The sequence below is a fragment of the Scylla paramamosain genome, chromosome 27, assembly GCF_035594125.1.
Source record: "Scylla paramamosain isolate STU-SP2022 chromosome 27, ASM3559412v1, whole genome shotgun sequence".
NCBI lineage: Eukaryota > Metazoa > Arthropoda > Malacostraca > Decapoda > Portunidae > Scylla > Scylla paramamosain.
Genome location: NC_087177.1, coordinates 5,841,784 through 5,858,511, shown reverse-complemented (window position 1 = coordinate 5,858,511; position 16,728 = coordinate 5,841,784). Strand labels below are relative to the sequence as shown.

Here is a 16,728-nt window from a genome sequence, read left to right as displayed (position 1 = left end):
AAGGCAACAAAAGAGGCACAAAAAATGTTCATTGAAGACTGCAGTCCCTAAAGATTATCGAAATTATCCGAAATTATGAGAAGTGTCTTGAAAACTCCCTCTTGAAAAAGCGTTTGTCATGGCCTTACCAATACGGGCCAGATTGTCACCACTCTCCTCTTTCCACGGCCCCTCCCAGGAGCCTCGGGTGTGGATCCGTACTTCCTCTTGATCTCAGTGGTGAGTGGTGCTCTCGATCTCACCGGTGACTGTCCTGTTGTGTACATTATATAACAAGACTATTCACTTTTAACATTAGACACAACCATTCTTACGCTATGACCTGACACTCTAAGCCTAACAATTGCTATAGATTCCGCACAATGCTTTGAAATTTTATCTTTTAAGGGAGTACTAATTTTACGGCTGCTTTTAGATATATTTCACTCTGGAAATGTGTCCGTTTGCTCAAATTAAACATAGGCAAGATGAGGAGGAAAACCAGAAGAGAGATAAAGGTGTAACTGAGCGAATCCTTTATCAATAATATTAAATTCTGTTTGATATGAAAGCTTTTATGATGTTGACAACACACACATTTGTAACAGCTTCACAAAACGGCAGGATTTCTCTTTTTCCCTTTTTTTTTTTTTTATCCATTTTTATATGATACCGACGAAACTGAAAATCAAATCCATTAACACAGACTACATCGCTAAGAAAAATGTCAGGTACTGTGTCACGTGTTGCGTCACAGGCTGAGGGATTCAAATACTCTATAGAGCTTTGGTTGATTAAAAATTCTAACACCACCACATTTACTTCTCCGTTTTCATTCCCGGATCCTTTCTTATCTTTGAGGACGATAAACAGATGAACTAATATGTCTTGGAGGACGATAACATTTATAATTCAGTTTAATGTAGGCTTCCTTAAAAGGCGTTCTGTCTTGTGCCATACTCAGAATATCAAGGACACACTGTGCTAGTTTTATGGCAACAGTTATATTATCTATTATTCATTTATTTATCTAAAATGTTTCCAAACCTTTACACACGTTATGGCACCGTTCTCCTGCCACCCTTGTACCTGTAATTATGTTTTGACAAACGAAATGGAGATGATAAGTAAAGTTAATTAATCATGGATCGTTTTCTGGTGATGAGGCCTGAAAGGGAAACGAGGTCTCATTTACGGTCTCATGTAATCAAATGATAGGCCGCTTTGAAGCAATGCGGTACAATCGTGGCGTAACAGCACAAGGTTAGCCAGGCGTCCAGCTGTGCCCAAGGTGACTTTTCGGTTACAAAACAGCTGGTCATTGCCTTGCGTCGCTGGTTGGTTGTTGCTTGAAGATGTGAGGTGGTTGCTTTGTGGGAGTTTATTTCATAATATTCTCTTATTTTCCATAGGGTATTACTTGACAGAGTTATAAGATAATAAAAAAAATCATGATAAATGCCATCTTAACAAAGTGGAAACTACCTAACAAAACAAAGATATTTCAGTATATAAGATGCCTTGATAATTTTTTGAGTTGTGCAGATTATGGTAAGGCAGAAACAAAAGAGCACGGTGGATGCTGCAATGTTTAAGAATGCATGTGATGATGGGATGACGTCAGTGGTTAATGTATTTGACTTTAGCAATTTATTATACACCTCCTTTTATTTCATGTTTCCTTCTCATACCCTTTGTTTTATTACCGATGACGAATGAAATGAAAAATGATTAATGAAAAAGGAAGCTGATCAAGAACAATTAGGCGACAGACGACGCTACTCCCAATACAAATACGAAACAAATACGACAAAAGAACGATTTGGGAGACTAATATCTTACATTATTCTTCAGGGATTTTCTCGTTGAACGGTTATGAAATAAGGAATGTGGGAAAAAGCGCCTCGCATTTTGTGGCTCCGTGATACATTTAATTAATCGAGGAGAAGATGTAAAAGAATAACACTTTTTCCGTCAGTCTTCATATATAGTTCCTTTGTTTACCCAGAGAGAGAGAGAGAGAGAGAGAGAGAGAGAGAGAGAGAGAGAGAGAGAGAGAGAGAGAGAGAAAGCAATATCTATGCTGCCTCAAGAGCTTTCCTGCCGGTGGTACTCTGTTTTCCAGTCTTCCACATCTCGTCCCTGTCCTCCACCCTAGCTCCGCGCCTTCACCCTCTCGGGCGCAATCACTGCCCGCGGTCCACCACTGCTACAGCCGCTCAACAGCCAATAAGGAAGAGTAATTACTGCCCACAAGTGTACCTGGAGGTGGAGGAGATTTTATCAAAAGATATTGGATTGTCCTCTATTGTAGAATGACCTATAATCGATACATTCCTCAGCAAACACACACAGACACACACACACACACACACATAGCATGGAGCCCATGAACCCACACTTCGGAAATCCTTGCGTCAGCTTAGACTACTTGCTGTGTTCAGTGAGTGCTGCTACAAAATAGCCTTTGAATATGTACTGGCGTAAGAAAATCGTATTACATTATAAGAACCTCTAATCAGTGGAACTATTCATGCTCACGTGCAATGCTACTAGTTAAAAAATAATATTACAGAATATTACGAAATGTCTGAAAATTTACGATACATTTCTCCAGAATATAAAACAGGTGAAGTAAATCTGTATCGAGTGGCTCCGAGCACACCAGTGGTCCCACGAAATCGAACACCCATTTGAGGCCTGTCCCTTCCCTGCTATAGAAAACTCAGCAGGAGTAGGAATGAGCCCGCCGAGGCACACAGGAACACTCTGGTGTAGCACGTGAAGACTGGTCATGATGGGAGGGGCACGGGCGGTGTTGTGGGCTGTCCTGCTCACTTCTTTGTTTACAGCTGCGTGTGGCCGCGTCTTCTGCTACAATGGAGGGCGGTGTGTGTACAACCGATGCATCTGTCCCAGGGGCTTCTACGGATCCCGCTGCCAGTATGGTGAGTGTTGCTGTCCATTACTTCTTGTTACTTGTAATGTGATCCTTCCTTCTCTTCTATACCAATTGTCTCTTCTTATTCTTACTATCCCTATGCCACTCAATGCATGCCCTGTAGCAGAGAAGAAATCGGCGAACTTTTTCAGATCAAATTTCTTTCTCTACAAAAATAGTTCATACATTTCGCAGATACGGCCATTCGCTCCTTAATTGCACATTGACGCCGTGCAACTCTTGTTTATTTACTTTTTCTTTAATTGCAGTAATTTGGCCAGCTATTGCACTTGTCCGACTCGTTATCCCTCGCTGGCTTTCTCTTGCGTTTAATACTAGAGCAAACGATGGCGGGAAAGCGGATCGAGAAAGGATCACAGAAACACTTTCCTGGAAGTAACAAGTTGGAAGAGGGACGTTACAAGTAAAGGTGAGCCTGGGGGGAGGTTAATGACGGCTGGTGAGGCGGACGGGAGGATAACATTAAGTAAAAGAGGCTGGGGAGGAGAGCAATTTGTTACAGTGTGGACTATGACGGCTTCAGGTGCTGCGGAAGTTACGGGAACGAGAGGACACGAACTAGGGACAGGAGGCTTGGCATTAAGAGGAATCGTAAAGTTTAAGAGGAGGAAGAAGAAGGAAAAGAAGAAACAAACAAACGAACAAACAAAAGGAAAGAAAGGAAGAAACAGGAATATAAAAGTATGATAAGCATATGCCGTGTCCTTGCTATAAAACATCTTCACTATCTCAAAATCGATATGTCAAAATTTATCCAACCATTTGTGGAAGTTTCAATACAAAAGCCCAGCAGTGATCAGTGGGGTTCATCAAGCCACTTTGAGGGCAAACCCAATTGTGGGGTAGCAGAGAGCCAATGACTCTCACCAAGTAAACAATGAAGGACGGAGGAGATTGAACATCAAACCTCGCTGAACCAGAAGGCTTCCGTGATTCACTTTGATACCTCACAAGTACATATTTTCAGCGACAGAAGAAAAATGAATTCAGTCTGCTAAAATGTAAATGGAAAAAGAAATGTAACATGTTAATGAATGAAGCGTCACGTGATCTAGTGAAACTATGAAATACTTCAAGGCTTCTATCACAGGTGGTTTTGAATGGAACACTTTTAAGAGCAAACTATGGAGCACATTAATAATAAAGTTCAAAGTTCCCTTCATCATAATTTTGAGGTGTTTCCGCCATGAGTAAGTACATTTATCAAGAGAATTTGTTATCACTTTGTGCGTAACTTCTAACATAACAATAACAACTTGAAATAAGTAGAAATACACATATTACCTGCTTTATAAATACTTGCTTTACTGATACGATTGAGAAGATGTAAAAAAGCAAAAAGAAACCTGAAGTTATTATCTATGTACTTTTAACTTAATGCATGAGGAAAGAGCTATAAAACAGAAAAGAAAACTCTTAGTTTGTTCAGTATTGTTCAATAAAGACCATTTTATGAAGCACGCAGTCATTCATATGACAGTTGTACAACAAAGACAGAATTGTATGCTTCAAAGAATAATTCATGAATATTTGCAAATATTTTGAAACACTGGACAGTTTTTTTTATATCTACACTTACTAATGATTTCTGTACTTGGGTCATCCTACTTAAAGCGATGATAAATGTCACAACACGGATTATGTTCCATAACTGCGTTAAGTAAAATTGTGGAATGTAAAATTAAAGTGATCTTTAAATAACGCATGTCATCCCCTTCCATTTATCACAGGTATTACAGGTAATTACCCTATGAATCAGTATTACATTCTAAATAAAAAAAAAAAATTTTCTAAGAAGTTTACGATCAAGAGAAAATGGTCTGAAAACCTGCCCAACATTGTAACACCATTCATGAAAACAATTATTGCTATTACCACCAAAAGAACAGTTAGTAACGTCTCCTCGTCTCTTAAAACACGAAATATGAAAAAAAATAAAAATAAAATATGCACCCTTATTTACTACACACACACACACACGCACACACACACACACACACACACTTGTGGCCGTCACCTCCTTCACGGCTCCTGGCTGTAGTAATCTGGTGCTGGGAGAGTGCAGAGTGATCCATGGCGCCCCCACTTTATATTTTAAATGTGATCACTCCCGACGCACCTCTGATAAGGGATATATGAGAGAGAGAGAGAGAGAGAGAGAGAGAGAGAGAGAGAGAGAGAGAGAGAGAGAGAGAGAGAGAGAGAGAGAGAGAGAGAAACACAAAATAATCGCTACATCGAGAATATCCATCAAGTCATATTGAAATCAATGTTCACACACACAGTCTTGGAAAACTAATAGAAAAGGGAAAACAGAGAAGAGAGGGAGAAGGGAAAAAAATAATGATGGGCAGTGGTGATGGTGAATAAGAGGAAGAGAAGAAAAAAGAGAAACGAGAAAAGGAAGAAGAGAGATAATGAAGGATAAGGATCCTCAGGAAAGGTTCATTAGTCTGATTTTCATAAACATTTGTAAACATATGTGTGGTTATCCCACTGACACTGACGAGAAAAAGTAAGTTTCATCGCTAATAAGTACCAGTAATAGTAATACTACTATGTATTACTACTATAGTGTATCATCTAGTCAAGATGATGCTGCTGCTGCTGCTGATGATGATGATGATGATAATAAATAATAAAATAATAATAATAATAATAATAATAATAATAATAATAATAATAATAATAATAATAATGATAATATAATAATGATAATAATAGTAATAATAATAAAAAAAACAGATAAAAGGAAAGGGTGGGGGAATGTGATTGGCTAGATGGGGCTAGACGGGCGCACCTGATTGGCCGAGTCCCTAGCAGAGGAGCTTGGAGCTAGCTGAGTAAGAGCTTACCGAGCCATCATTTCATGTTAAATATTACCCCCTCCCCCATGTCTGCCGTAGCTGCCTAGCTACGGCAAGACTGACTGAATCATGGGTTCCAGGAAGATTCTCAATAATAAGGAGAAGCAAATCACTGGCACAGATAATCCCAGCGCCTGCACAAGCATGGTAAAGCAGCGGACCCAGCAGCTTCCACCACAGGGCGACAAGACTCAATACAAGACCACGAAGAGTCCCTCTAAGACTGACATGGCGCCGCCACCGATCGGCCCAGCACGCGTGGCGTGGGCCCGACGGGAGGCCGCCAGGAAACACCGGCGGCGTGTGAAGGCAGGCGAGGAGCCCAGGAAACTGGCTCCTCCTCTGCAAGTGTGGATCGCTCCTCAGCAGGATATTAAGAATGAAGAGGCGAATTGTCCCGCTATGGAGGCGTCTCTTGGTCTAAAGGAGATAGAAGGTATCCCAAAAGAAATTCCGTCTGTTACTACAGCACTTTATCCTACTAAAGAAGTAACGTCTGCTGTTGAAGAATTTCCGTCCATTCCTGAAGAAGCAATTGTAAATGAAGTGATCCCTTGCGTTAACAAGGAGGACTGTGCTCCTAAAGAAGTGTCGTCCACTGGAGAAGTAATGCCTGTTTCTGAAGAAGAGATGCCCTCTCATGAAAAAGTAATGTCAAACCCTAAAGAAGACGACACACAGTTTTTGCGGCGACACGTCCCGTTTTTGACAGAGGAGCAGCTGCACAGCCTGGGCCCTGGACGCCACCTGGGTGCTGGAGGCTATGGCTCCGTCAAGCAGCTGCGGTATGAGGGCACTGAGGCGGTCGTTAAAGAACTCCTGTGCGATGGCGACCCAGCGCCGTTGTTAAGAGAGGCCCGCGTTCTGGTGAATGTAAATGGTGCTGGTGGAGTGCCACGGTTGCTGGCAGTGTGCCAGATTCCACCAGCTTTGCTCCAGGAGTTCTTAGGGCAGACTTACGACTATTATCTAGACGAGTGCTCGGTTCAGCTATTCCTTAAATCACTTATTAGCATTTGTCAGCGAATGGAAGAAGTCCATGCCAAGGGATACGTTCATAATGATATCAAGTACAATAACATCACGTTTACCGGCGCCGTCAGCGATCCTGACCTTCATATCATTGACTTTGGCTTGGCTTGTCACATCGGGGAAATTCTCTATAAGCGTCCATTCGACCTGACTGAAAGGCATGCGAAGGTTTCACGGAGGAAAGCCAAATACGCAATAACTGGGGATACCTTTGAAAAGTTTTTAGCATGCTTCGATGATAAAATCACTGATGAGGACCAAGGGAAGGATAACAAAGAGGCCGACGACGACGAGGTAGAAAAATGTCCCTGGATGGCACCCGAGGTGCTGGGAGGAAAGCCAGTGCTGCCATCTGGGGACGTGTACAGTTTTGGTTACTTATTGGAGTTTTTGATGAAATACTCAACACAGTCCTTCGTTGCGAGCCCTCTCAGGAGACTATCACATCTATGCACCGCCTGGGACGCCCACGCACGCCCCTCCCTCACCCAGGTGGTTCAAGGAATCGCAACACTGCTTCAACATTTGACTGTTACGCAACTCGCCGAAAAATTTGATATCGACGACGGGAACGAAGACGAAGAAAACAAGTCTGTCAATGATGAGGTGCCGTGTGTTGCCCAGAAAGAGTCTCTTGGTCTGGAAGAGAAAGATAATGTTCTCAAGGAAAAGCCTTCTGCCACTCCTCTTGAAGATGTAATGCATAGTCTTGAACAAGTAATACCTGCTCCAGTAGAAGTAATACCGAGCCCTGAGGAGAAAGATAATGTTTCCGAAGAAAAGCCTTCTGCCACTCCTCTTGATGTAATGCATAGTCTTGAACAAGTAATACCTGCTCCAGAAGAAGAAATATCGAGGCCTGAGGAGAAAACTATCAAAGAAGAGGTTCCGCTTGTCAGTGAGGAGACACGTAATTCTCTGGAAAAAGCAGATTGCGTACTGAAAAAGTCACTGTCTGGAACTGAAGGATTGTATGATAGTGAGGAGCCAATGCGTGTTATTGAAGAAGAAATACAAGCGCCTGAAGAAGTAATGCTCGCCGGTGAAAGAGTAATGATAGTTGAAAGCTTTGAACTGGAGCACGGCTACGAAGTGCCGTGTGCTGCCCACGAGGCACCTCTTGCTCTTACTCTTCTTCTGTTCTTCTATTGCCGAAGAGGTGCCGCCTGCCACACGCGTTGAAGAGGTTCTCTTTTTCCTTGAAGAAGTAATACCTGCTCTGAGAAACGACAATGAAGACGAGGATTGAGGGAACACTGATGAAAACCGTGACAAAAGTGAGAAAAAATGTAAAAAAAAAACAAAAAAAAGTTGTCGCGAAATTATGTACGTATGAGTAAAAGAATCTTGTTGGAGGATAAAAAAAAGTAAAAGAAAAGTTAAAAGGAAAACAAAAGAAAACATCTATCAGACTTTGTATATGTGTGAAAAACGTATCTTGAAGAGGATAGAAAATAGTAAAGAAAAAGAAAATACGTAATAAGATTATATACGTGAAAAAAAGTGAGAAAAGAAATACGAGTATGGTGTTTCTAAATCACGTAAATAAGTAAAAAAATAAAAATAAAAAGAATAAAGCATAAAAAGAAAATAAAAAGAATAAAAAGAAAAGAAATGAAAAAAAATAAAAAGAGAAAGGAGATTAAAATATTTTGGAAAAGAATTATGTATATGTGAGAAAGATGTAACCTAAAAAAAAAAGAAAAAAGTATTTAGCAAGATGATAGATGTGTGTGTGTGTGTGTGTGTGTGTGTGTGTGTGTGTGTGTGTGTGTGTGTAAACTAACTTGTTGAAAATGAATAAAAAAGAAAAAAAGAAAATAGTATGTAATGTAATAATGGATGTTTCTGTTAAAACCGTAGCTTTTCAAGAGGATAAAATAAAACAAAGAAAAAAGAAAAAAAGAAAATGAAATAAAGTAGTAAATTTGTTTAAATACGTATGATGAAAACTTTAAAAGGACAAAAAAAAAAAAGGAAAAAAATATTTATAGTAAAATTATTGATGTATGCGTGAAAATCGTAACTTGGAAGGGATGAAAAAAAAAAAAGATGCAGTAAAATTACGGATGCATATATGAAAAATTTGTCTTTTTTTCTTATATGAATTTGAGGCTTGTTTTTCATGCAGCAAGAACACTTCCTTTGGGAGAAAGAGAAAATGAGGAGAAAAAAATAAATAAATAAAGAATGTTGCAGTAAAATTTCTACATATAAGTGAAAAATGTTACTTCAAAAGCATTAAACAAGAAAAAATAAAGAAAAAAAAACGGAAAATATGTAGTAAAATAATGGATGTATATATGGAAAAATACAAAGAAAAAAGAAAAAAAAACATATACAATAACTATGGATGTTTGTGTGAAAAACGTGACTCGTGCAATAGGATAAAAGAGAACAAAGTGAAAAAAAAGAAAAGGAACACAATCATCTCATAAGGCAATAATGTATATAAATGTCAATCCATAATATGTTCAAGAGGATGAAATAAGGAAAAGAAAAAAAAAACTATGTTGTAGAAAAAAATTATGTACATAGCATGTGTGAAAGAAAAAAAATGATGCTATATATATATATATATATATATATATATATATATATATATATATATATATATATATATATATATATATATATATATATATATATATATATATATATATATATAACATGCAATATAATTATGGATGTTCTGTGTGTGATAAACTAAACTTGGCGGCAGATATGTCTGCCAGTCGCCTTGAAGAGGTTTCCTTTGCTCTTGAAGAAGTAATGCCCGCTCCGAGAGACGCCAATGAAGAGAATTGAGGGAACAACGATGAAAACAGTCAAAGTACGTGAAAAAAAAAAAGAATAACGAAAAAGAAAATCAAAATAATGTATGTGTGAAAAAAAATGTAATTTGTTGAACAAGATGGAACCCCCCAAAAAAATACAAAAGAAAAAAATGCTGCAGATTTATGAATATGTGTGGAAAATGTAATTTGTTTAAGAGCATAAAAGGAAAACGATAAATAGGTTGTAAAAAAATTACGTATATCTGTGTGTGAAAAACGTAATTTGTTGAGAAGGATAAATTGTTCTTTTTACACACTATAATTTAGTTTTTCTTTTTTCCAAGGAAAGATACTATTATTTGTCGCAATGAAAAAAGAAACAAAAAAATAAATAAACAATGTATTTCAGCATCTAATTAAAATTAAATGACTGCGTATGTTTAGCAACGGTGTGTTCGCTTTACAATGATAACAAAGATGAGAGTATAAGAGGAGGAGGAGGGGGGAGGAGGAGGAGGAACTGGGGTAAAGGGATTTAGACACACCTGGCGTGTGGTGCTGGCTGCCTTGCGAGTTGAGGAGCACGTATGGAAGGAAGTTTGCGTGAGAGAGAAGCTGCCACAGAAGTTATCAGAAGAGCGAGGAGCATATGAAGCAATCACATTATCATGCCTCCTCTCGCGCCTTTTTCCGTCTCTCTTCTTTACAATGCTTTTTCTCCCTTTACTCGTTTTTTCCTTCTGCTATTCTTCCTTTGTTTGCTTTCTTACTTCCTTTCTCTCTCTGCACGCGTTACTTTCCTTGCAATCGAGGGTTAGTGGATGTGCAAGGCAGGGAGAAGGATTTGGTGTATATTCTTCCTTTGAAAATATCCCTATACTGTTTCCTCCCCCTTCTTCTCTCTCTCTCCCGCCTTCTCTTCCTCCTCCTCCTCCTTTTCTTTGTCTACATAGTTTTTTCTACTTTTATCTTCTTATCTTCCTCATATTTCATTGATTTTTCATCATTTTCTCTTTATCCTTTTCTTGCCTTTCTCCTTTCTCCTCGTCTCCTTTTTTTTGTTGTTCTTTTTCCTTGTAACTAATTTCTTCCATACTTCCCTTTTTTTTTCCTTGTCTTCTCCTCCTTTTATTCCTTTTATTCTCTTCTTGCGTCCCCTTCTCCTCCACCTCCTTTCAGCTTCTTCTTCTAATCATTATTGTCATTATTGTTACTACCATTATAATTACTACTATTATTATTATCATTACTAGTATCAGTATTATTTTTTTCTTCCTCCTCCTCCTCCTCCTCTTTACCCTCCTCCTCAGTACTCCACCCACGGTACAGGAACACCCCTTTGTGCACTCTCACCACTTACACTTACTAACCCTTTGTTGACGCCGAGAGACATCCATACACTCATCCAGGACTGCCTCCCACACAACCTTCTCATTTCAGCACATTTCCCAGCTGGCATCTCCCTAATCCCATGGAACCTCCTCCTTTAAGTCCCCCTCATCCGACAGTCCCGTTTTTCTTCTTTATTCTTAGTCCAGCTTCCCTTTTCCCTGCCGCTTGTTTTCCGAGTATCAGTTTACACGTCCTGTTTCTTGCTGGCCTCGACCTCTGCTGCCCCGTGCTATATCAAAGTTAATTAACTGACGCCGTTTATAATGTAGTACGTGGTATCAGCCCCATTATGACTGTGTGTGCTTGTGTGTATGAAGGCACTGCTGTTTATGCCTCTGGGTTCATCTGTCTCTGCCATCTCATTGACTTGTTGGTTTGTATCAGGGTTATTTAATTATTCCCGTATACTGCTATCTTATTTGTTGCTGTGGCTTATGAAAAAAAAAGAAGAGAAGAGAAAGGAAAAGACATTTGTTGCCATCCCTTAATCTCGCCTCTATAAAAATAAAAGACTAAGAATCAAGGTACTCTTAAAATATTAGCGTATATTTTTCTCTGTCGTTGTGTTCCTTTTATCATTTTGTCATTCGTCACAAATTTTTTTTATAAAGATAATTGTACCTTCAACCAAAAAATACCTAACTATCTAGCTTTTTTTTATTTGTAATACGTATGTATGAATGTGTGTGTGTTTGTTTGTCTGTCTGAATGTAGGAGAAGTATTACGAAGCTCTGTCTAAATGTACGTATGTTCCTGTTTGTCTGAATGTACGTATGTATGTTTGTCTGTATGCCTGTCCGTTTGAATGTGCGTCTCTCAACTCTCACTCTCTCTCTCTCTCTCTCTCTCTCTCTCTCTCTCTCTCTCTCTCTCTCTCTCTCTCTCTCTCTCTCTCTCTCTCTCTCTCTCTCTCTCAAGCCCTCAATACCCCACATTAGCACCTCAACGGACCCTAAACACAACTGACAGCCGCACCAATCACGTTCTTCACCTTTAACATCAACACGAACTCATTTCTCTGCGAGACAGAGTACTGGGCACACCTGTACGTGAGTCTGAGAACAGCAAGGCGAGGAGCTAATGTATGTGAGGGTGCCACCTGGAATTCGCCAGGTGTGAAGGGTTCCCCGCACTGAGAACTCGTGCCAAACTCCCAAACACAGACCTGCTCGTATATTCAATGTTCTATAATAAACGAGGTACATTTTATAGTTAATGTTGCACGTGAGAAAGGTTTACATTTGTCTCAGGTCTTTTCTATATTAGCTTAGCGACACTTCCGGCTTACTAGGACCAGCTGCTGTTCAAGGCTTTTATGTATACTAAGTGGAAAGAAAGAATAAGACGCTTGGAAACAGAAGAAACAGATGATGAGATTTAGTAGTGGAAAAAAGCAAAAAAGAAAGAAATGGAAGGAAAAAATTAGAGAGGTTTGAATACATTTTTCAACTCAAAGATAAATACATGAGCTCAATGGAAGAACAAACAGCAGCATACCTGATGGCCCTTACGAGGCTGTTTGTGATAAGCTACAGTAATCTAATCTAAAACAAGAGATGTATGATGGTGAAGATGAAAGAAACTTGGGGGGTGTTGGTAAACATTCTTTTGCTGCGACTGTAATTATAAAGTTGTTAATTATGTAGTCACACCTGCGTTTACATGATCCCCCCCTCTCTCTCTCTCTCCATCACCACCCCCTCCTCCACCTCCTGTTACCGCAATCACAATCAAGAGAACCACATCCTTACTCCCACGCTCCGCCCCTTCCACCACCCCTCCTCCTCCTCCCATTCCCAGCCCCCACCATCACCCCTTCCCCTCCACCCCGCAGGACGCGACTGGCATAATCTCTTCTACTTGTCAATTCCGTGACGAATCGCCCTGAGTCCTTGTGGCGCCGGCTGGACACAGGACATGACGGTCGTGTGTGTGTGTGTGTGTGTGTGTGTGTGTGTGTGTGTGTGTGTGTGTGTGTGTGTGTGTGTGTGTGTGTGTGTGTGTGTGTGTGTTCATGTTGAGTAAAAGGACTGATAGACAAAACAGGGGTTGTGATGAATGGGATTGCTTTTTATGGATGTGTCACAGTAGAAGTAGGAGTATTAGAGTTGCAGTAGTAGTAGTAGAGTAGTGGTGGTGGTGGTGGTGGTGGTAGTAGTAGTAGTATGTGTTGTTATTGTTGTAACCATCGTCGTCGTCATCACTGTTGTCGTTGTTGTTGTTGTTGTTGGAGGTGGTGGTGGTGGTGGTGGCGTATTCAGGTGGTGGTGGCGTATTCACACATAATTTGATTTATATGTAATTCTTGTCTGAAACAATACTTTATTTTACTAGTTACAAAATGATCACTTCATCCAGTCTTTATCAGTTCTCCTCCCAAAACCCTTCCTTAAAAATTTTATAAGTTTGTTGCCTCAATTCATATTCTGCTCAATGAAGAGGCTGTCATCGATGAAAGATGTATAGAACATATGTATCTAAAGAGATGTGAGTGAGTCCATTATCAAAGAGACACAGGGAGGGAGAGAAGGCGGTGATTCGTGTGGCGATTGAATTTGGAACGTTTTTCTCACACAATAAATTATGTGTAGGCTATATATATTTTGACTTTACACTTAACTCTCATCCTGATGTTTCTTATTTTCTATTTATCACTTTCTTTCATCATACTCTCACTGTATAAGGAAAAAAAAAAAGCTGTACTTGGCATAGTATTTTCGTAAAAACTAACAATAAGAATAAAAGATTGTTATTCCTACGAGTAAGAGAGAAAAGGACTGATCGAGATACGGAAAGACGCAGCGACACATGGTTATAAGGAACAAAAGCATAGAAAGGACGATAGAGGAGTGACTCCGTGGAGGGAACAAGGAAGGGTTAGGGCGCGGCGAGGAGAGCGAGGCAGGTGTGAAAGTGTAAACAAGGAGGAGAGAAAACACCTCGATGTTTAGAAAAGTCAGGTGGTGGAGGAAGGAACAATTATGAGACGAGTAGCAGTGGTTGGAAGAAGACACGAGTGGGGCTGAAATTCTGTGAGTGGAGGTTGGGAAGATGCAAGAAAGGAAGGGAGGAGCACCGGAAGGGAAGGGATGTTAAGTGGAACCATGCTGAGTGGAGAGATGAGTGAGGCTGAGTGAGTGAAAGAGGGAGAGGGAGAGTTGGAGCGATACTGAAGCTAAAGTGAGAGTGATTTCACAACAAAAAAAAATAAAAATAAAAAATAGATTAGGAAACATGATGATGATGATGATGATGATGATGATGATGATGATGATGATGATGATATGAAAGCGAGCGTCATTATTGAGAGAGAGAGAGAGAGAGAGAGAGAGAGAGAGAGAGAGAGAGAGAGAGAGAGAGAGAGAGAGAGAGAGAGTCAGGAACAGGAAAAGGTAGTGGAGAATAGAAGAAAGAGAAAAAAAGATGAATCGAAGGCTATAGGAAGGTGAGACAAAGGTTAGGGAGATAAATTAGCAGTTAGTGGGAAACGGTCCAAAGGTGAAGAAAGCCATCCATTAGTTAGAGAAAAGGTGGAAGAGAAGTGTCGGGAATCAGATAAGTAGCGAGAGAGAGAGAGAGAGAGAGAGAGAGAGAGAGAGAGAGAGAGAGAGAGAGAGAGAGAGAGAGAGAGAGAGAGAGAGAGAGAGAGAGAGACGCAAGGCTACAGGTGTGTCATTCACTCAAGAGGTACCAAGCCTAGAGAAGAAGATGCAAGGTGTAAGATAGGAACCCGTGGTGGCTCATGAAGGGGGGCTGCGGATGCTGTGGAGGTGGGGGAGGCATTGGGAGGCGTGTGGGTGAAGAGGAGGGGGGATAAGGGAGGAGGGTGGGAAGATGAGGAGGGTGGGAGTGCTACCGGGTGCTGTAGAGCCTTATAAGCACTTCACTGATGCCTATCGTGGATGCTGCACTGTCCATTGTATCCCTCCCTGCCTCCCTGACTCCCTCCCGCCTCTAATCCTCACTGTACCGAAGCTGCTCCCAACTTCTCACTCATCTATTTTTATCTCTCGCTTTCATCCTTTCCCTCTCTGTTACTCATCGTTTTCCTCTCTTCCTCACTCTTGTTTGTTTTTTTCATTTGTATATTTCTCTTTTATTTGATATTTCACTGCGTTTTTATCTTTTATTTTGTTTTTTTTATTTATTTTCTTATATCTGTTTTTTTTTCGTTCTTCCATTAATATTATGTTTTGTTTTTCTTTCATTCCTATTTATCCGTTCTATCCTTCCAGTCCTTTAGTGTATTTATATTTTTTTTCAGTCCTTTAGTGTATTTATATTTTTTTTCTAAGTTCCTTTCCTACCTTTCCTTTCCTCCATTTCCCCGTACATTCATACATCACATACCTCTTTTCCTCTCACATATATCTTCCCTTTCTCTTTTTTGTTCCCCTCCCTTTCCTTCCTCTGTAATGTCTTTTCCTTTCTTTTCTTTTTTACATTATATTCATGTTTATTCACATATATATTTTCTTCTTCCTCCCTCTGAACTTTTTAATCCTTCCATACACCTCTCATCTCTCTCTCTCACTCCACTGCATCCCTTCACTCTTCTCTCGTATCTACATAATGTCTTTCCTTTTCTCTTATTTTACGTTTTCTTTCACATATCAAACTCCTTTCTCTTGACATTAATTCTTTCTTTAAGTCTTAAATTCTATCTTTTATTTTTTTATATGTATAACTCATTACCTTTCTTTTAATATTCATTTGTTTATACACTTCCTATCATCGTAATGTGTCTCTGCCTTCACTGTACACAGCACATTACCATAACAAGCATTTATACTCTCCAAGTGGTTCTAGATATCAGCTTCTTTCTATTTTCTTTTGTATTAAAGTTATTTTCTCATCTAGCATTATAGTTTGTATGATTTGGTATGGTAAAATGTAACGGCCTAATCCGCATCTCAAGGCCTGTTGCTGTTTGAAATTGTTAGTAATTCCCTGTAATAATCTTTCTACATGGCGGTACTCCTCAGTCACTACACTTAACCCTTTTCAATTTTTCTCTTGTATCTATGAAATTCCTTCCCTCATTCTCTATTTCATCTTTGCATTCTTTTGTTTTCATTTTTTTCTCTTGTATCTGTCAAATTCCTTCCCTCTCTCTAGTTCATCTTTGCAGTCTTTTTTCCTATCTTCGTATTTCACTCATCTCATACCACAAAGTTAAGATCCACGTCTCAACAAATGAAAGTCTTCCCTCCTTCCTTATCCTCTTCACAACACTTGCATATGCTCTTCCCTATACCTCCTTGTACTTCCAACCCTTCCCGCGCCGCACCCTCATCTTCACTTCCCCGCCAGCCTTCCCTTTCTTCACACTGTCATTCCGCTAATTAGAGGCGATGGGGTCAGATGATGTACCGCGCGGGGAGATCGACACCAAGACTATGGGGAGTCTCCAGGTTTGGCGAGTGGGGAGGGGGCAGACCACGAATGGGGCAGCCAAACGAGGCGTGATGTGAAACCTCTATTTACTATGCTTTGCTTCGCCGCGTGTACCAAAGGGAAATTGCTCCTAGGGTAAGGGGCGCGGAGGTCGTGTGCAGCGTGGCGGGGTCTCATATTCTGAGTGTCTTGATTAAAATGTTATTGTTGGTCTTACTGCTTCCTCCTGTTATTGTTGTGGGTTGTGACTCTCTTTTTTTGCTTGTTCTGTTGTCTGTGTGGTGCTCTCTCTCTCTCTCTCTCTCTCTCTCTCTCTCTCTC

At 40.0% G+C, this 16,728-nt stretch overlaps 1 protein-coding gene and 1 long non-coding RNA gene across 9 annotated transcripts in view; one reads left to right on the top strand and one right to left on the bottom strand.

Annotated features, from left to right (window-relative positions):
• The window catches only part of LOC135114080 (uncharacterized), a 94,651-nt gene that overhangs the window by 57,848 nt on the left and 20,075 nt on the right, over nt 1-16,728 (bottom strand). The window lies entirely within an intron of this gene.
• The window catches only part of LOC135114077 (multiple epidermal growth factor-like domains protein 6), a 165,474-nt gene that overhangs the window by 130,995 nt on the left and 17,751 nt on the right, over nt 1-16,728 (top strand). For all 3 annotated transcript variants that reach the window (XM_064029757.1, XM_064029758.1, XM_064029756.1), the window contains exon 6: nt 2,832-2,927. In XM_064029757.1, coding sequence (XP_063885827.1) covers nt 2,832-2,927 — 96 coding nt within the window. The remainder of the gene's footprint in view (nt 1-2,831; nt 2,928-16,728) is intronic.